Source organism: Micropterus salmoides, unplaced genomic scaffold (assembly GCF_014851395.1).
Source record: "Micropterus salmoides isolate LMB-PRFRI ecotype aquatic unplaced genomic scaffold, ASM1485139v1 Ms_hic_scaffold_5, whole genome shotgun sequence".
In the NCBI taxonomy this organism is placed as follows: Eukaryota; Metazoa; Chordata; class Actinopteri; order Centrarchiformes; family Centrarchidae; genus Micropterus; species Micropterus salmoides.
In genome coordinates this window covers 19425704-19446529 of record NW_024044237.1, presented here as the reverse complement: position 1 = coordinate 19446529, position 20826 = coordinate 19425704, and the positions used below count along the sequence as shown (strand labels likewise).

The 20826-nt window shown below is 39.6% G+C and overlaps 1 protein-coding gene across 6 annotated transcripts in view; it reads right to left on the bottom strand.

Annotated features, from left to right (window-relative positions):
• The window catches only part of LOC119889085 (phospholipase A and acyltransferase 3-like), a 42198-nt gene extending 23564 nt beyond the window's left edge, over positions 1-18634 (bottom strand). For 2 of the 6 annotated variants that reach the window (XR_005441998.1, XM_038699946.1), the window contains exons 1-4: positions 17442-17739; positions 16738-16814; positions 16456-16576; positions 15961-16229 (exon numbers count right to left, since the gene is read on the bottom strand). Coding sequence is in view for 5 of the 6 variants with exons in the window: in XM_038699946.1 (XP_038555874.1) it covers positions 15961-16229; positions 16456-16576; positions 16738-16752 (405 nt within the window). In the remaining variant the exon portion in view is untranslated. Of the gene's footprint in view, positions 1-10377; positions 10956-15960; positions 16230-16455; positions 16577-16737; positions 16815-17441; positions 17740-18569 lie in introns of those variants that run through there. The other 4 variants (XM_038699942.1, XM_038699944.1, XM_038699943.1 and 1 more) reach the window with 4 other exon arrangements.
• Positions 18635-20826: the final 2192 nt, after the last annotated feature.

The following is a 20826-nucleotide window of genomic DNA, read 5'->3' as shown; positions in this document are numbered from 1 at the left end:
TCACAGGACAATACCCGCTCCATATCTACAATGACGTGGATGTAGGGATAGAGATGTATGCAGTTTCATCAGCATACGAAAACCCGGCAGTTCCATCTGCTCCATCCAAACCTTCTTTGAGTGAGAATGAGTACACCATCATGGACCAGGACATTTGGCAATGTAAGGAATAATTAAACCAAAATGACTGAACAACAAGAACCAAAACGAAATAGAAACAGACCAGGTAAAAGAAACAGAGGAAAAGCCCAACAATATAATGAAAAACTACAACCCCTTTTGGACATGTTACCATATGGACCGGTGACACTTGCACATTCTAAAACAAAATTACAACACTATCACTGGTCAGTCAATCAAAGGATTACCCCTTGTTGCTTCCACCCTACAGGTTTTTCCTAAGTGCCGTTTGTTGCGAAAAATGGACAACAAGAGTATATCAGGAAGCGACAGGATTGTTCATAAGATGTAGCAAGATAAAGCTAACATATACTTATGAGCTAGTAAATAAGACCTATTGCATGCCCCTAAGAACCACAACAGAGAAGGAAGTAATTAGCATCCAGGCAGGCACCACTACCTTGTTCACAACTTACCCAGAATTAACAAAGCAGGGCAGTGACCATTTTAGGCAACTGTCAGAAAAGTGTGAGTCATTGCATAGATGAAACCTATGTCTGCGTCTCCTACACACAGGAAAGAAACCCACTACTAAGTACCGAGCCTGCCCAAGACATAACGCAGTGCCAGTTGTGGACTAATTATTTGTTGTTCTTTTAATAGATACAATCATGGCTGAAGGAAATGATGGAGCAGGCAACCAGCCAAATTATCCACCCCCTGTTAGGGCAGAGTCAGGGAAGTTGGGAGTACTGGAGAAGACAGAATTATACATTAGGACCACAACCTCCACACAGGCCACCATTGATCAGAAATTATCAGATTACCCTGGCCAGCACAGGATTCTCCACACAGTCAGTGCATAGGGAGCGTCCACCTCCACCTCCATAACCATGGCCTACATTGGAACCTATCAGTACGATGCCATCAACCTCGAGGTCATGGCCACCGGTGACACCGACCCAAGGAGGGTTTGGTCTGCAGCCACCCCCAGGATCCATACTAAGGCAGCTACTCACTCAACCAATGCCACAATCCCCAGGCCAGATGTGGACCGCACCAGCTCCACCATGCCCACAACAAACAACAAGCCCACCGGTTTACTGGAGCCTAGATGCGCCACCAACTCACACTGACGAACCAGGGGATATATTATCCCAGCCGTGTTACCATCCGAGTGCTGAGGTACCTGCACAACAGGCAGCAGAACAGCCAACCACTTCGGCCGCGACAATGATGGCTGCCCCCACAAGATCAGACTCACTGCAGATTAACCTTTTTGTCAATTCTGAGGGATCGCTACAGTTCCTCGATGCGCATGAACCTCCACCCCACGATTGGCGTGCTGTACCAAGCAACCTACCCAGTGTGCAGAGGCTCATGGCATTTATATGCACAGAGCGAGTGTTCCAGGAAGCAGCAAGACAAGCCTCAGATCCATACGATCCATCGGTGCCACTAGCCGACCTGGCAGAAGGACAAGCAGCAGTGGGGCCCATGGAGCAGCAAGGACTGCACACCCCCACTGACTCACGTCCTCAGTCAACTTCCTCACACTCCTCACACATGAGCTTAAGTGATGATTACTCTACGGACTCAATACATCAGTATAGTCTGACCACGCCCGATCCAAGACCACAAGATCCTGTACCGATACCAGAGTCCACAATCGTTCGTTCTCCCCAACAATCACCCAGTGATGCCATACCACCGATAGAACAGCCAGCAGTACTGGACACACTACAGGATAAACAACCCCTGCGACAAAGTGCACGAATTCAGGCCTACTCCCTCACGACATTGCAACTCAACAGGCACCTGCCGAGCCCATGCCAGTGAGAATTCCCCCTGTCATCATTGATGAAGATCCTGATTATTGGGGCAAGATGCCCCTACGAAGGTTCAATCAAATCATGTCTGGGATGCAACGTGCAGACATCGGCGCCTGAAAGAAAGAGAGGTGCCTCTCTTTAGGCCGCATGGCAACCAGACTCCGTCAACAGGGGAGACCACACCTTCGCAGAGCACCCAACCAGCCACACGACCTACAGTTGTTGCAACGATGCTGTGAGGCACTACAATCCCGCTGTGAGCAACTGGATAGACGTTGTGAGCAGCTGGAAGCAGCAATGTACATCGTCCAAATGAAGTAACTTTTCCCCTAGGGATGGACATTCTAAGTCTTATCACTGGGAGTTTCATGCACTTAACTGTTATGTGCCTTTCTCTGAATATTAAGTTTGGTGTGACAGTCAGTACCTATTACGTAATTTTATGCTTGCATAACATATTATAGCAAAAAAACAGCTCACGCAAATGGTTGTTTTGACACGCTAAGCACACGCTAAAGTAACTATTACAGATATGCACATTTTAAGTCCCGGATCCATGTGTCAAGTACACATGTTGAACCACTGAGTCTCAGGTGGGCTAGTCACTACGTGTCAATGATTCCCCTTGACCAGAATGAGGACATACTTGAATTACATTTTTGCTTATCTCTTATCATGTTAAGACAAAAAGTGCTGTTTGGATCCGTATGTAAGCATGTGTTGAATCAAAAATCACGGGTGGTACTTTTCTTGTCACCTAATCCACATCTCATCTCACGATGTTAACCTGGCCTTGAAACTTAAGTTGCAGTGACACCCCAAGATTAAAAAGCACTAATTCAATTATTATGTTACTAAATGCTGTACAACACAAGTAAAGGTGGAGGATCCACGTGTTCAGCTCAATTATGTGCTAAATATGTGTCGAACCAGTAATCACGGGATAGTAGGTCCCATTTACCAGTGCATTACAGTGATAGGAAGTGCGGCCTCACAGCCGCAAAGGAGGGAATTGTTGAATAATTCCTTTTTGTTTCTTAAATTTACATGTTTGTTCACTTTGTTGGTTTGCTGTAAGTCATCTAAAACTTACCATGCTGTACTAGTGCTGTATTACTCAGAAGTGAATGTAGTGTAGCCATTGGGAGAATGACTGTGGTCTCGCTGGGTAAAGGTGTTGACCACTACTGTTATTCTTTCAATGTAAGGTTTGATTACTAAGTGTTTAAAAAGTGTTACAACAACTCATACAACTAGTATGTTATTCTTATATTCTGTGTGTTATTCATGAACTGTGCCTTTTCAATATGCCAACATAAGCAGAGCAGCTACTCAAGCAGCGCAGGCAAAACCTAGCCAACCGTAACATACACAATGGTAGTAAGACACCTGCTGTAAGTCACGTACGCCAGGCCTGAGATCATGGCTAACTGTGGCCAAGAATGAGATCATGACACATTGTGATTAATGTCGACTGGTACTGCAAAGTACGGCCAGGTACTGCAAGAAACTAAAGCTTTGAACTACAGAAACTAAACTTTGTATGAACATGGTACACTCATGGTTGGCATTGTTGAATCATATTATTCCTTACTGAATCATATTATTCCTTACTGAATCATTTTATGCATTTATCAAGTATGTTGTTCCTTATTAATTCTTTTAAAAAATACAATTGTAAGTGTTTGAGTTCTAATGGTGTCAAAATATGCCTGTACAACTTTTTTTTTTAAATACGGGGAAGCAGAAGTTGAAACATATTGGTGAATTTCTAGTCCAGTAATGTCAAAAATATAAAGAAGGATAAATTGTAACAATAATTATTGGTAATTTTGATATTAGTAAAAGAGTTAAATTGGTAAAACAGTATGTAAAAACGGTCACTAGATGACAGCAGAGGATAAGAAATTCACCAATGGAAGTGAGTGGTCAGCGAACGCTGTAGGTGGAGTTAAGGTGTAACGCCCACCTTAAAGGTGGAGTTTAAGGTGGAGTTTAAGGTGAATATAAGGCGATGTTCGCTGACCACCAGCTCATTTCCATCCTGAGACCTGCGAGGATGTTACTCGGGTTTACTTGTCCTTTATTGAATAAACTCTTTTGCACCGACTCTTGACCATTTCCAGTGAAGTCATTGACTACGCAGTTTTTGACTAAAGAAGAAAGCTAATAGAGTAATTTTATTGAGTTTAATACGTTGGTTAGGGTAGGGACCAGGTCTTCCACTGGCCCGGCCTGTCCTTATTTCTGACCCGACAGGGTGCCACCTGGAGGCACTGCAGCCAGAGTGTACTAGCAACAATTGTTAAAAATCCTAGTGTAACCAAGGCAAAACAGCAGCTGACAACCTATGATTAAAAAAACATGCAAATTTGCAAAAGGTTTATAAAAGTAATTGATGTGCAAATAACAGTTACCTCAGGTAGTTATCATACCCTACTTGTTGCTCATTAAGCTTCTCATACCTTAACACAAGGTGTTCTGTAAAGGACAATACATCACGCCACTCCAGACAGGGAAGCTTGGAATCCGCCAAAACACATAAAACAGGCGGGCAGCAGACTGCTGCAAAACATACAACCTCAGTCATTGGGAAAACACAATGAAAACATAAGAGTTTTTCACCTACCTAAATGTCACAGAGGGTTCATGTGGCTGGCTGACTTGAAGTTCAGTGATAGGTGTTGTTTCTCCTCCATTTTCAGTGTATGTTTAAAAAAAAAAACTACCAAAAAAACAAAGCCGTTCAGCTCGGTGAGAAGAGAAAAGTGGCATCAGTTGCTAGGTAACAGACAAAAAAGTTGATAACCTATGTTGGATTGAGTATTTAGGATTTCCTAACCTGAGATAAGATAGGGTGAAGTAATAGTAGTAGTAGTAGTTAGGATTTGCTTTTGTAATAGCAAATTGAGAAAAACCCTATCTTAGACTCTTCCTATCTTAACTTAAGACTTAAGATAGGAACTTTATGTCATATGGCCCCAGGTGAACAAATGATGAACATTCACTTAAAAAGCGGCTTTTTCAGTGATAGTATGTGAGCACAAAGACACACCTGAGAAGCAGGTATATTAAAATGCTTTGTGTACCTCGCTGTGTCGCAGCAGTGCAGCAGGTGCGAGCAGTGAAAACAAGAATGGAGTGGAGGAACTTATATGGACACTAAATGAGCTAAGTGATATGGATTTGAAGAAGCAGCAGCGTGAAAGTGACGGCTATAGAATGGAGTTTAATTTATTAGTGCATTCCTCAAGTGGAATGGATGTGATTGATGATACTCTGAAAGGTGAAGTAAAAGTGAGTGGGTCCAATTTCATTAGTCTTAAAAAGTGGGTGGGTCTTGTCTCACCACATACAATGGTTCCGACGCCCATGTGTTTAGACACATCAATGCTTCATGAGGGGAATTCACTTAGGCAAGGATTGAGTTCTTTTGTAAGCTGTGCCTTAAATGCTGCCCAGCTACTCATGTAAATGTGTGATAACGTAATACCATATTGTGGTGTCCGAACAATAATGCTGCGATGATGTGTTGAGAGGAAACCCGCTTGACACTGTTCTTGATCATAAAAGTTTATTAAATCAAGGAGTTCAGCATCAATTACAAGCTCTGCAGCAGCTTGGAGAGTGACCCAGCCCGATGGTCACTCTGTCTCTCTGTTCATCAAACATAGCTTATATAGGATATGTTTAGGTATTTGTTAGGTACCATAGAAGGGTTTGAGTCTGCAAAGTAAAAGGTCAAACCCATAGAAAGGTACAGTACTATCTTGAGGTAACAAAACAAGGGGTTAGAGGTCAAATTCTATAGAAGGGTTCAGTTCCTACATAACCACCAATCACTGCTCTCCCCGTAGAAGGTCACTGACCCTCTGTCTTGCTGCTACAGTGATATTTTGAAGTCAAATGCATAAGTATTGGATATTTACAATATCTAATTCCTCTTTCTCTTAGATAAATTGTAGGTGCTATCTAATTACACTAATTACTGTTACCGCACTGTAGATTGGTTCAATCAGAGTGTGATTTTGCTCTATAGTTTGGCGTGCATACAAACATACATACGTAAGCTGTTGATAAGGATCCTATTTAAGGTGGCTACTGTCTGAATTTAATAACCTGATGGTGGAAGGATTAAAAAATTTGGAGTAATGATTACTATATGTATGGATACATGTATGTATGATTGCTTTTATTTTATTATATTTTCCTGTGTGTATATGCTCATGTAAAAATAGCCATTTAGGCAACATCTACAGAATATAGTAAATATCATGAAATGATGTAGTTTAGGCTTTGCCTTGGTGCCTAGACAACTACTGACCTCAGAATCAGCTGCACTGCCAATTTCCTGCTTCTCTCGCTCTCTCTCTCTCTCCTAAAATATCTTCAATATCCATCTGGTCAATGAATGAAGGATATACGAGAGCATTAACAGGGACACTATAACATTTAGTTTTCACTGACAACAACATTCTACGGGGTACTGATATTGCTTTGAAATAGGCTAATAAAGAAAGGCTATATTAATGGCCAACTAAAATATTGTTACGATTTTGCAGTGTGTGAGCAAGGTTGAGGACCCAAACGCAGAGCAAACACAGACTACATGCGACAAACCACAATGATCCAACACAGACTGAACAGAACACAGACATTTAGTAGTGAGGCAAACGAGCAGGGCGGGAACATAAAACAGGTGGATCACATCAAGGAGAACAGATTAAAAAGATCATGCCTACTGATGTCTTTAATGTATTACATGACCTTAAATTAAAACACAGTGCAGGACCAGATGATCTGGAAGCCAAGTTTATCAAAATTGCAGCTCACATATTGATGTTTCCTCTTTTGATGATTATGGATCTTTTTAATCTATCATTAACTACCTGTACTGAGCCACAAATTTGGAAAGGTGCAAGAGTGACACCTCTTTTCAAAGGTGGAGACCAATCGAATGTGAATAATTATAGCCTGATCTCTATCATTTGCGCAGTTGCTAAAATATTAGAGAAATTAATTTTTAATCAACTCACTGAGTACATTAATAATTATAACATTTTATCTCCACATCAATCTGGCTTCAGATCAAATTTTTCTATTTCAACTGCTCTCTTAAAATTTACAAATGATGTCTTCTCGGGTTTTGATAATGGTCATTTAATTGGTGCTGCTTTCATTGATCTCTCAAAGGCCTTTGATATGGTTGACCATTACCCTCTACTGGATAAGCTTTACTCTATTGGTTTGAATAAACATGCTGTGCTCTGGTTTAATTCCTATTTGAATAATAGACGTCATTGTGTTGTTTACCAAGGATTCCAGTCAGATTATTTAATTGTTGATAAAGGTGTTCCTCAAGGCTCAACTTTAGGCCCCTTACTTTTCTCGATCTTTATCAATGACCTGGCACAAGTTTGTTCTCATTTATTATTATTATATTTATTAATTTAGAGCTTTATGCTGATGAAACTGCATATTTGTGTGGCGCAACAAAAGGTTTCCTGGCAAGGAACTACAAATGTGTTGTGTTTACTTTTCACATTCAACACTTTTACTGTACTGAACTGACAGGGGACACATTTGACTGATCTCAGATCTGTAAATGTCGAACATGCATTGCAATGGGTATCCATCTCTGAGATGTCTGCCTCTGCCACATACAGGAGGTGAAAATTTCAACAGAGGTCAATGTGGACTCATTAGGAGAAAATACAACAATGAAAATAGTAATAATTTAGTGGATCATCTATTCACCTCTATTGTATTGGGCACTGAAGAGAAATTGCTGCTGTTAATGTTTTGTTAAATGCTCAATGGTGACTTACTGAATAAGCTACTGGTGAGAGGTTCTTTCCACATACCTCACAAGTTGAGGTAGTAATGTCACATGTGCCAGACCTGGATATTTTTGTCAGTTTAAACTTAAAACGCTTACCACTGTCAAAATGCTGGTGGAAAATTCAGAAAAAAAATGATGAATTATTCTGCTGGTTTTGGGTGTGTTGTGTATTATTTTGGTGGTGTTTGATCAAACACTGAGTAAAAAAGAAAATGTTGTGCATACTGTAAGTTAAGTAAGATACTGAATATTAGTGCAGACTCACTGTTTGACCGATATAAAAACCCTTTGCAACACTTGATATGGGCCATCTACAGAATGTCTGTGTGGATTTTGGTAGCATTTGAAGAAAAATTTGTGGAGATATAGATGTTAATAAAATTAGCATATTCTGAAAAATATAGCGTGACTGACTTCTGAATTGACCATAGGTTGCAGTGAGGCAAGTGGATGTGCTGAAAAAATTTCAGCTCTAGGATGTATGGGGGATTTTCTTAGATTTATTGAAGTTTGGAATGAGAAATGTCTAGAAATTTACATTTGTTGTAATAAGCCATGACCACTTTGAGCAATCATTTCCAAATTTTATGCATCAACTGAGTAGTGACCTTAGATCTTACAAACTGGATTTTGTACGAATCCATCCAGCGAATTACGAGGTATAAACTTTTTGAAAGTGTAGTGCCCCCTAGTGGAAGAATATCCCAGGACTGGCCTCGGGCCGAGCATCGAATAGATGCATCAATTGTTATAGCACCATGAGATCTACGAGTGCCATGTTTTTGCCTGAGTAGTGGGTGTTCGTGCAGCAGTTTTTGCTTCCCAAACACTTTTAGCGGTGAAAAAGAAAGAAGAGGAAGAAAAATGAGAACAAAACAAATAGGGATCCAAGCAGCAAAGCTAAAAAAGAAGAAGAGGAAGGAGAATGAGAACAAAACAAATAGTGTTTAATACAGTAATAATACAGTATGCTGCTTCTCAAAAGTGACTAAGGGAAGTAAGTAAGCAGCTAAAACCAAGATTTAATGAATTCAAAACTGAAACTAGTCTGAGGTCAAGTACTAGGATCCTGTGTGAGAGCGACACCGCGTTGCAGAAAAAAAGACTACAATCTATAATCACACAAATTCTTCTTTATTCAAAACACTAAATTTAAGACAAAACCTTGTAAATTCCAGATAAATAGAGAACTCAGATATAAAATATAAGAAAACGGGAGCAAGCAAGAAAGCAGGAGTGTTTAATTGGTTCCGTCCATGTCTCCTTTCAGCCAATGACCCACAATTCATAAATGGTAGGTCAGTGCACATTACAATACATTACATGGCTTTTCTGAGAGATGCAAGCAGAATATCATCATATTAGCTTATTTTGATTATGCAAAATATACGTGTTGGAAAGCTTATTAATATATTGGCTAACAAGAATCACTACTTAGACTTCAGAACTGTTTAGCTTTGATTTGAGTAGGAATATTTTTTCATTTGCAGCTACCAGCAAACATTTTTTTTATACAGAAAAGATCCCCCAACCTTGTGAACCTCACATTCATCACAATCCAATAAAAATCTATAGTTATCTTCAAAAACTCCATGTTAAAACATTTAAACTTCATTACTTCACTTTCATCTTGGCACCTTAATTTGTGGAAACTGTTTGTTGTGCTTTTACATGCTGTCTATAGAAATTTTAAAAAGTCTGAAAAATATAGGGCCATGATTTCAAACAAAAGCCTCACATTATAAAGGTGGCATAAGGGAGAGACGGCAGTTAATTTGAGCAGGAAAGACAGAAATTAGCCAAACTTATGTCTAAATCACAGGTGTTTGCCCTTTTATATACAGTCTATGGTGTTTGCATGTAATAAAAAAGTGTTTTCTGTGCATGATCAGATTAGCAGCCATACCAATGTAAACCCTGCTACTGCTGAATGACCAAAGCTAAGCAGGTTTGGGTGTGGTGTCCGAACGATAATGCTGCGATGATGTGTTGAGAAGAAATCCGCTTGACACTGTTCTTGATTATCAAAGTTTATTACATCAAAGAATTCAGCATCAATTACAAGCTCTGCAGCAGCTTGGAGAGTGACCCAGCCCGATGACCACTCTGTCTCTCTGTACATCGAACACAGCTAGGACATGTTTAGGTCTCTGCTAAAAACCATATAAGGGCACAGTGCTGTAAAATAAGTGTAACCATCTATTAGACACCACAGAAGGGTACAGTCCCTTCATACACACTAATCTCTTTATACACACTAATCTCTTTATACCTAATTTCTACTTCCCCTAACACTGCACCCATCAATCATTACTTCCCCATAAGGGTTCACTGTCCCTCTCACCAGCTGCAGAGCATTATGTTAAACTGTAATGGCCGGATACACGTAATGGCCAGATGCACTTACACCACCTTGGCCAGCACCTGGATGGGTGACCTACTGGGAAAACTAAGATGCTGCTGGAAGAGGTGTTGGTGGGCCAGTAAGTCTTCCCTCTGGTCCAATGCCCCAGTGCATTGATGGGGACACTGTGCTGTAGGAGATGCCGTCCTTCGGATGAGACGTTAAACTGAGATCGGACTCACTGTGGTCATTAATGATCCCATGGCACTTGTTGCAAAGAGTAGGGGGTTCCCCGGTGTCATGGCAAAATTCCCAACCTGGCTTTTACCATCTGGCCATCTAATCATCCCCCCTAGTACTTGGCTCAATGTTTCTCTCCTTCTCTGCCTCAAGCTGATGTGTGGTGAGCATTCCGGCGCTAAATGGCTGCATTGCATCACCCAGGTGGGTGCTACACATTGGTGGTGGCTGAGGTAAGACCCCCCTACTTCACTGTGAAGCGCTTTGAGTTTCAATAATAAAGCGCTATATGAATGTAATGCATTTATTTATTATTATTATTATTTATTATTATTATTATTATTATTATTAGCACCCTTAAGCTTTCATGGTGATCTGTTAATCAAGCCCCTGTGAAGACGACGTGTGCCTTCCATCACTGTGTGTTCCTTTTGTTTTCTTTTTTGCCGCTTCCAAACCGATCTCTTGCCACAGCTGCCAGTGTGATAATACCCAGAATCACCATTGTGGTTCTGGGTGCAAACACCATACCCAGAACCACTACTGGAGACACAGCTACTGCTACAGCATTACGCGCCTGCAGAGGGAAATGTACATCTTGTAGTTAGTAAGCAGAGGTATGATAAGCAGAGTCATCTTGACATTCAAAATTCCATTCAAAGTACCCACAATTCTGGGAAATATTTCACTCACATGTTAGAACATGGATGGCCGATCCATAGATGATGTTGTCAATGGGGTTAGATGAATTGATTCTCACCATGAAAACAGTTCACTATTGAAATCCATTGTAACTGACCTAACTTTTACCAAGCCTGCTTCAATTAATTCATTGATAAGCTTGACAAGCTTTGAAACTCACTCTGGCCTGCACCTTGCTGTATGTGTGTAAGATTTAGTGGCATCTAATAGTGAGGGTTGTGAATTGCAACCATCTGTCCATTCTACCACTGCCCCCTACCTTTCAGAGAGCTACGGTGGCTGACACAGCACAAAAAAATGTCTCTTCTGAGACAGCAGAGAGTGGCCAGTCAAGAAATGAGGTTTCTTTAGGTATATTTATTAAGAAATTATATTTACTTAATTATTCAGTAAAACCATATGTTATTGTGACTTGGCCACTGACAGACAACATGAAAAATGTAAGCCAAGTTACGAGTTTTTAACATTGTCACTGTTTCTGCACCACAGTCCATTATAAACCACACATTAAATAAAGTTTATACAAACATTGACAAGGGAAACACACTCATTCTCTCTGTGATTATGGACCCTCGCCAAAACTGCCCGCCATCAATATTATCTGGTCCGCTGCCAGATTATGGTGCTTTGTAAAATATATAAATATAAATAAATAAATACTTTCATAGCAGTGCTGTATTCAGAGTTGAACTGAGCTTTTACTATAAAAGATTTTGAACAACATTGATAGAGTCTGTAGCCTGCTTGACACACCTCTGAAATAACTGTCAGAAAACATGATTCACCTAAATGTCTCTGCCTGGAGATCTGAGACACTAGACCGACAAGATAGACCACTTTCAAAGGAACCTGGGCTTCCATAAAACCTCAGCAGTGCCACAGGTTGATTGCCTCCATGCCATGTTGCATTGATGCAGTAATTCGTGTAAAGGGGACTGGACTAAGTACTGAGTGAATTAACCTTTTTCAGAACTGTTCAACTTTTCTGAATGTCGACATTTCTGTATTATATCTTTTTTATTCTAATATTCTAATATTTTGAGATATGGATTTTTAATTTCCGTGAGCTGTAAGCCATAATCATCAAGATTAAATCTTGCCCGAAATATTTCACTTTGTTTACTAAATATGTATAGAACAAAATGAACACGACATTCTAATTGTATGGGATGCACCTGTAAATCTCTGCAATAAATCTGACCAACCAACTGTAGATGTGCTTTTACACTGTTATAAATATACATTAAACATGTTAAGTGTGTGTATCAGACATATTTAGTAAGCTACCTCTAACATTTATTTAGGTTTTTTTTCAGACAAATTCAGTAATCCACACATATGAAAATTATTTGAACAACTGTTAATTCTCTATGAGACAGGCTCCAGAAGATCTCAGATGGGGAATAAATACCATAAAATTGTAACAAAGTAACAACCTTCAAATGTGGGCTATGTGTAGGAGTCAGGAATGAGGTGTGGGGTTCTTGAACACGGCTTTTTGGTTGCTTCTGGTTGTTGAATCACGTGGTGCTGGTAGCAATTTGGGATATCACCTGTTCACCACTTGGGATGGGGGTGTGGATAGCTTAATTTTTGCGGACTGCTGTCTACGCAGACTATTGCATTTTATGGACATTATTGCTGTTGGACGCTTGTATAGTAGGCTACCTGTGAAACTGTTTAGATAAGTCTTTCCTACTCAGCCTCTTGGCAACTACATTTTAGTTTTTAGATAGTTGCCTATATTGTCAGCAAAAAAGGCAACAACGGAACAGAGTCATGTTAATGCAACATTGTTGGACCAAACACGGAGAAATTGGAACATACCAACAGCTTTGAAAACATTTGTCCTACATCAGAGCCTACCATCTGGGAAAATCCACAACAGTTATATTCTTGATTTCTGCCGTCATCTGTCTGCAATGCATCTGTCCCGACTCCGTCTGGCTTCACCATGTTTTTGCTTCTTTGACGAAGAAGATTCATGCTCCATCGGCTTGTGCTAAATAATGTGTCTTCCATTTGTCCAAATTTCACTTCTCATCTTACTTCTAATAAACCAGATAACTACTCTGATAACTAGACTGTAAGAAGAAGAACAACATGATGATTAAACGTGATCTGTAGCGCCGTTTGTCCATTTTCAGCTACTGTGGAAACATGGCGGCGCAACATGGCGACCTCCATGTAAGGGGGAACCGCGGTTATGTAGATAGAAATGGTTCATTCTAAGGTAATAAAAACATAACAGTTTATTATGTCAGGTCTTTATACACCACTGAAAACATAGTTATAGACCTTATATTGCATTTATATCAATAGATCCTCAGAAATATTACACACTGAACCTTTAAGGCCAAACCACGCTTACCACTTGAACAGTTTCAGATGGACGACATCTATGCATGTCTGAGATGGAAGCAGGTTCAATATACATTATATTGCCATAAGCCTGCCTTTACAAGTGTTTAATCTTTTATGCATGTTTTTAATGCATGCTTTTACTATTATTATTACTATTATTGTTATATATATATATATATATATATATATATATATATATTAGGGTGCCACTCAATCTAATGTCCAAATTTATTAAAATATTTTCCAAGTCCCACCCCCATTCTGTTCTTTTTATGGCGCATAGTAACTGTGGAAAGTTTCATTCAGATATATTAATATTTACTGGTAGCTCAATGGGCTCAAATGTTTTCGTATGTACACGTATCGTACTAAAATGTTATTTGATTCAAAATTTCTCTACCAAAGTAAATTAATCCTTGAGTAAGTATTGTTATCATTTAACTGTTCTTGTAAATGTTTTTTTTTATCTGATATGTGTTATTATTTTAAATACCATAGTTTAAATACCATGTAATCAGAATAATATTTTTGGGTTAGCACTATAGCAGCCGTAATCCACTGTATAGTTAACTCTATGCAGGGTTGTGGGTGGGGCTAGAGCCAATCCCGGCTGTCACTGTGTGAACCCTGGACAGGTTGCTAGCTCATCACAGGGCTAACACACATAGACAAACAATTCAGACACGTTCACAAATAAGGGCAATTAAGAATCACCAATTAACCTATGCGTGTCTTTGGACTATGGGAGGAAGCAGGAGAACATGAACAGAACCTACACAGACACGGGGAGACCATGCAAACTCCACAAAGAAAGGCCTGGGACGACCGAAGTTCAACAACCTTCTTGTTGTGAAGCGACAGTGCTAACCACCGCACCACCATGCCAGCCGCATCTGTGTGTCAAGTTATACTTAATTATTCTCATTTTTAGCACCAGCTACCAGTCATTTTCTGGTACAGTAAAGAAGGTCACTTTAAGTGAGGTCACTTTACGAGACAGCCACTTCTTCAGCTGTCGTTTCTATTTCTTGGAGCGCAATGCAATTATAATTGCTATCTAAACAGCTGCTTTGCATATAGTGTTGCGTCATGTCACATTTCACGTGTTTTCTTGACAAAACGTGGTTTGGAGACCAGCCATCGGGTGACACAGCTGTTGTCAGCTCCTGTAGTGTGTGACCCCCTTTCTACTATCAGTCACGTAATGTGAATGCCACAACAACTTCAAAACTCCCACAAGACAGCAAGTTGTGTAGTCTGAACGGTGATCAGCCGGCGCTGAAAGTTATGTAGTCTGTACGACAGAATCAGAAACTCATTCACACACATTCATAAACTGATGGTACAGCCAACAGGACCAATTTGGGGTTCATTATCTTGGCCAAGGACACATCAATATGCACAATGATCTGCTGCTACTCTATGAGCTGGACAGCTACCCTACAAGTAAACACATGAAGCTGTTGCTAAAGCTGCAATACAGTCATTATGGGATACTTATGGATACTTAACTGTTGATTATTAACTTCTGAAGTAACTGTTAGCAGCTATTGGTCTTCTTTTAGAGGATTTTTGCATTATTCTAACTCGTGATATTAAAGGAAGGGAAATGTTGCATACTGTAAAACGTTGTCAGTGTCGAGCTACCAGTAAATAGTATTAGAATACATCCAAATCTTGTCAACTTAGTTTTTGTCACATTATTAACACATTTGGGGGTGCGAAGATGAAAATTAGAAACTTTATTTTTGAGTGGCTCCCTAATATATATATGTCCATCCATCCATCATCCATCCATCGTCAACCACTTATCACGTGTGCAGGGTCGTGGGGGCCTGGAGCCTATCACAGCTGACATTGCGCGAAAGGGGGGGTACACCCTGGACAGGTCGCCAGTCCATCGCAGGTATATATATGTATGTATATACTGTATATATAAATGCATTGTGTTTTTTATACTAAAAATTTACTTCTTATTATACTCATTATACAGTCCCCACCAAATGTATTGGAACAGCAAGGCAAATTCCTTTGTTTTTGTTGTTCATTGAAGACATTTGTGATAAAAGTCCGACAGGTCCGACAGTTTGCAACAGTGCAACAGGGGGGTGTGAAGGGTCAATTGGATAGGACTTCTTTGGACAGTCAGCGCTAGGCAGATAAATCTGACCTACTTGGCCTCTCATCAACTACATGTCAGTTTTTGGATGGTCGCCTAGTATGCTTAAAGCTCATTGGATGACCAAAACTACTTGCACAATATTTTGTGGTATGCCATGCTTGTTTTTAGCAAATAAACTAAACTCATATCAATCACAGTGTATGTCTGTTTCATGATCTGTTTTGTTTTATCTGGAGCTGCTGTAACGAAAGTAATTTTCCCCCGGGTGGGATCAATAAGCTCTAACTTATCTTAACTCAGACTCCTCTGATTATACCCTTAACATTGGTGAACCCTCATGTTTTTCACCCCAGCCTCAAGAGAGTCCTGCATCTGAAAGACTGGGTTCACTGACCTGCCGGGACTCTTTTTTTCCATAGCGTAGCTCATTTGCAAAGTGCTCACAGTTCCCCGTGAAGATGGAATACGGCAGCTCCTTGCCCACACGTGCACAGGCCTCCTTCACAATAAACTGGACTGGGCAGGGCTCGTACTTCTCGTCCAGGCTGTTGTTGATTTTCCACTTGTTGTCGCCCACCACGTCCTGCAGTTTCTCTTTCTTCACCATGGCTTTTTCAGTCAGGACAGACATCATAATGCTGGTGTCTGCACCCGCGACATCAACTGTGAATAAAGAGGAATGAAAGAGAGAGAAACAGACATAATATGTCCGGGATTATGTGCTAAATACAACAATTCTGAGTGGTGTATTAATTATGAATAATTTAAACCAAACAATCTTAGCTGATATTTTGGTCTGAAAGACAGTGAATGTGGGCCATTATTAAAGGCTGTTTTTGTTCAGGATTTGGCAGTAGCAGTCCATGGAGTTGTGTGTGGGGGGACTCACAGAATGTTGTCAATCCCAAGTGAACAACGAAGTCATTGCCAATATACACAGCCCAGTGCTGATAGGGGCCCCGGAAGATCTCAATCAAGTCCCCAGGCTGTGGTTTCATGTCATGCTTGGACTAGAACATAGAGGGTGGGGTGGACTTTGCATCAGGCTTGTGTTTGGCATCAGCTGCAATACATTAGACCTGCTGCTGGACTTTATGACTTAAACTGCAAGATAAGACAAGACTTAAACTTGATCAAAGTCAGTGAAATAAATGACACATAATTGCTATACCAGTGTCAGGGCCATGTCAGGTTTTGTTTCGTCTGTAAACCTGGGACTGCCTTCACTTTCCAGATGACTTTTTGCCCCTGAAGGAACAATTTTAACATTTGCACACAACATGAAATACAGGGAAAAGCAAAATATACAGAAATGTAAAAAATTGTTTGTCCTTCTATGTTTGGAGATAAGGTAACTGTGCTTTTTTGCCTTTAGATGTGCTATTCACATTGTGTGGTCACTAATACAATCTACATTAAATAATTGTTATGTGTAGAATTTGTGAATATTAATATGAGAAGACTGATGCAGACTAATGCCACTTCAACCCTCCGTGACACCCCTTTTACCTTTGGCAAGTATGGCAAAGGAGGAAAACAATTACAAGTGCATCTGAAAGGATTAGAAAAAAAACTGATTTTTGTAACTGCAATTCATATTTGAAACCCGGAGGCAGAGTTTGATTAATGCCCAGAGTAAATTTTTGAGATGCACCTGTAGGTACTGCAAGGATGGACGTAGAAATGTGTGCCTTTTGTAACAACGTGTAACACAACAATATTACCATTTTAAAATATACTTTACTATGACTGCGTATTAAGTATTAATTTTTTTATTCATCTTGCTGTTTGGTTTTCTTGTCAATAAGCATTACAGCCTCACAAATCCCACTATCATGTTTAAATTAAATACATAGTTAGATAACATAGGCCTACCGTAGTCTATTTCTCCCCAATACAAGATCCTTCACCAATAGGATTCGCAAATTCGCCTCCGGGAAATGGACATGTAGTGAGAGCAGGGCAGGTAGTGGAAACACACAGATGAGACACTGAGGCTGGAGGACTGGCAAGAAAAACTCTACGAAGAGGGAGAGTCTGAAGCAGAAACAAAAACCGAAGTCAGGATACAATTATACAAAAATCTCTCACGAGATTCAGGAAGTAGTCCAGGCCGTAGCACAATACCACATGAGAGAAGGAGAGAAGAAAGAACAGTGTGACCATGTGACCAATGTTCTGGCCTAAAGTGAAACTTTACGAGAATAACACAGGAAGGGAAAGGCTAAGATTACAGATGTGTTCATGCCTTTATAAGGCAATAAGGAAATAGCAGGCTGGTAGCCAAATGACGTTGGTAAATTTGAGTCATTCCGGTGGGTGCTGTAATGGCAGACAATTGATTCCTCTTACATTTAATCTTTAACACATGTTCAGTTATTAATATTATTGTTTATGCCATCTCTCTCTCTCTCTCTCAATTCAATTCAATTCAAATTGTGTAACAATATTGCCAAAGCCTCATACAAACTACATAAGAACAATCAACCCCATACATTTCATTAAACAAGTAATTAAAGCGTAAAGTAATTAAAGCGAATATGTGTTTGTGTTAAAAAATAAAATAAATAAAAAATTAAAATAAAACAAATAAATAAAACAGTAAGCGTTTGTGTTAAAAAAAAAAAAAATATATATATTAAACATTAAAATATAATAACGTAAACATGTGTGTGTGTATATATTAATAGACAATAAATTAAGAAAATAATGAATTGATTGAAAAAATAATAATAATAATAATAATTAAAAAAGAAATCAGGATCAAATGTAAAATCAAAACAATTACTAAAATATCAAGCAATCAAAAAATAATAATTTGAAAATTTGTACAATTATTTATCAGTCTGAGTTGGGGTGGGGTGGACTTTGCATCAGGCTTGTGTTTGGCATCAACTGCAATACATTAGACCTGCTGCTGGACTTTATGACTTAAACTGCAAGATAAGACAAGACTTAAACTTGATCAAAGTCAGTGAAATAAATGACACATAATTGCTATACCAGTGTCAGGGCCATGTCAGGTTTTGTTTCGTCTGTAAACCTGGGACTGCTTTCACTTTCCAGATGACTTTCTGCACATGCAGGAACAATTTTAACATTTGCACACAACATGAAATACAGGGAAAAGTAAAAATAAAGTAAAAATAGTTTGTCCTTCTACATTTGAAGATAAGGTAACTGTGCTTATTTGCCTTTAGATGTGCTAGTCACATGGGTATACTACAAACTACGTTAAGTAATTGTGTAGAATTTGTTAATATTAATATGAGAAGATTGTTGCAGACTAATGCCACTTGTAGCATACCTACTTGACGGTTAAATAAAAATTCTGATTATTAATTATTCAGAAATATTAATTCATAAATTCATATCTCTCTCATTTGGGGGCACCACCAGAAATTCAGTTCTTCCAGGGTCTCCGGGCTCCCTGGGTAACGTTATGGGTTTAATAATAACCCAATTATTCCTGTGATCAGTTAGTAGTAATTGCTTAATAATTTCTATAAATCAGTCAGTCTCATATCGAAGGCTTAAATCCTCCATTACAGTGACCTGGAGTCAAACAATACACACACAGTTCCTGTGATTACGGTGAAATTTATTAACTAACTAAAGGTGGATATAAAGTGAGTTTAGATATATCAAAGACATACAACAATAATGATTAAACAAACAGGATGCAATCAATGAAAATGATGGAGTTAAATGTGGATTTAGTGGTCTATTGTGGAAAAGATTTGGGTCTAAAGAGGCAAGAGAAACAATAAACGCAAGTTATGGTAATAACTCATCAACATCAACTCAACCACAGAATGCCCTTGGTTCCTTACTGCTTGTTGTTTCTCCAGCCGGTTAGTGTTCGGCCGGCCTCACGCTGGCTGAGTTTCGTGCGTTCTCGGTTGAGACGGCTCAACCGCCGTCTGCGGGTCGCTTTCTCTGCAAGGGAATTGCTCCGGAAGTCCGCCACTTCGGCTGGTAACTTAGTTGAAGAAACTTGCAGTGATGGCTGTTAACCTTGGCTCGGTTCGTGGGTTTTCATGTCCTTTGGGCTGCTGCTGGTGTAAATAACCCACGTGGCTGGCGTCCCGGGCTTCATTGTCGTGGGGAGGAGTGAGGTTAGTTGATTCGACGGAAATAAAGTTTAAAAACAAACTTGGTTGTTTCTGAATTAAAATTTGCTTGACTTAAAACGGTCTCATAACTTTACAAACAAGCAAAAGAAATGAATAACTTCCACGAAAGGGAGCGAGACTTCGTGTGTGTGGCTTAAGAAGAACAAAAAACTTGGCCGGACTCCTTAGGGTGTTGCTGGGAGACGGGACACGCTCTGTAAGCGTGTAGAGCAGACCATAAACAAGAGCGAAGAGACCAGAGAACAAGGCTGTTAAATATTCTTACTTAGAGAATATAAGCAAGTTACACGAACGTGGCATCAGATTATACCCAATAAAATACAGAGTGATACATTAAAACAGCGGGAAGGGATTAAAGAAACAGGAACCTGTAATACTTAGTTTGTCCTCTTGGGGGAGATTGGTTCCACAAGAGAACAATTGATACTCTCACTAGGGAAGAATGGTTATTCAACATTTCGAGCTGGAAAATTAATTAAGTAGCACAGGATAATATTTCTGTTACACGGTCTTTAACAAGAAATATATAAAAGGTGTTGAAGCATAGCATTAGTATAACATAAATTAAAGGAACATCAGTGAGTATTGAGGAAGATTAGAACACTGCAAATTAACTTTCTTTATGGATTCTTCTTTTCAACACAGTCTTAAGAACATGGTAATAGAACTACTCAAATTAAAGTGGCGAGAACTACTAAGTAACTTAACAAAGATTATTTAATTAAACAAGGTAATAGGCAAGTTATAAGGAGACAAATTCATTTGTCCATACAAAGGAATTCGGGGCAGTGTCCTTCTCTGGCATCCAGAATTTCTCAGCAGTTTCACAACTGGGTGTGAAGAGGGAGAGGGCATGTTAAGAGTCCAAATTTATGGCTCTTTGGTGGGGTAGAGAGTCAAGACTGAGGAAGGGGATCTTTGATATTTGGAATAATTAGCAAAAGGGGGGCACGTGGGCTTTTGCCTGGAGTTCTCGGCCCTTGACGGGTACGCCTCTTGCATTCCGTCGGCATTGCATTGTCAACTGGCATTTGGATGGTGTTTTTTTGGGGGTATGTTGGTTGGGTCGGGGTCTTCCGCATTTGCATCGTGGTGCATCTGGGAGTCATTTTGTTTTTGTTTTT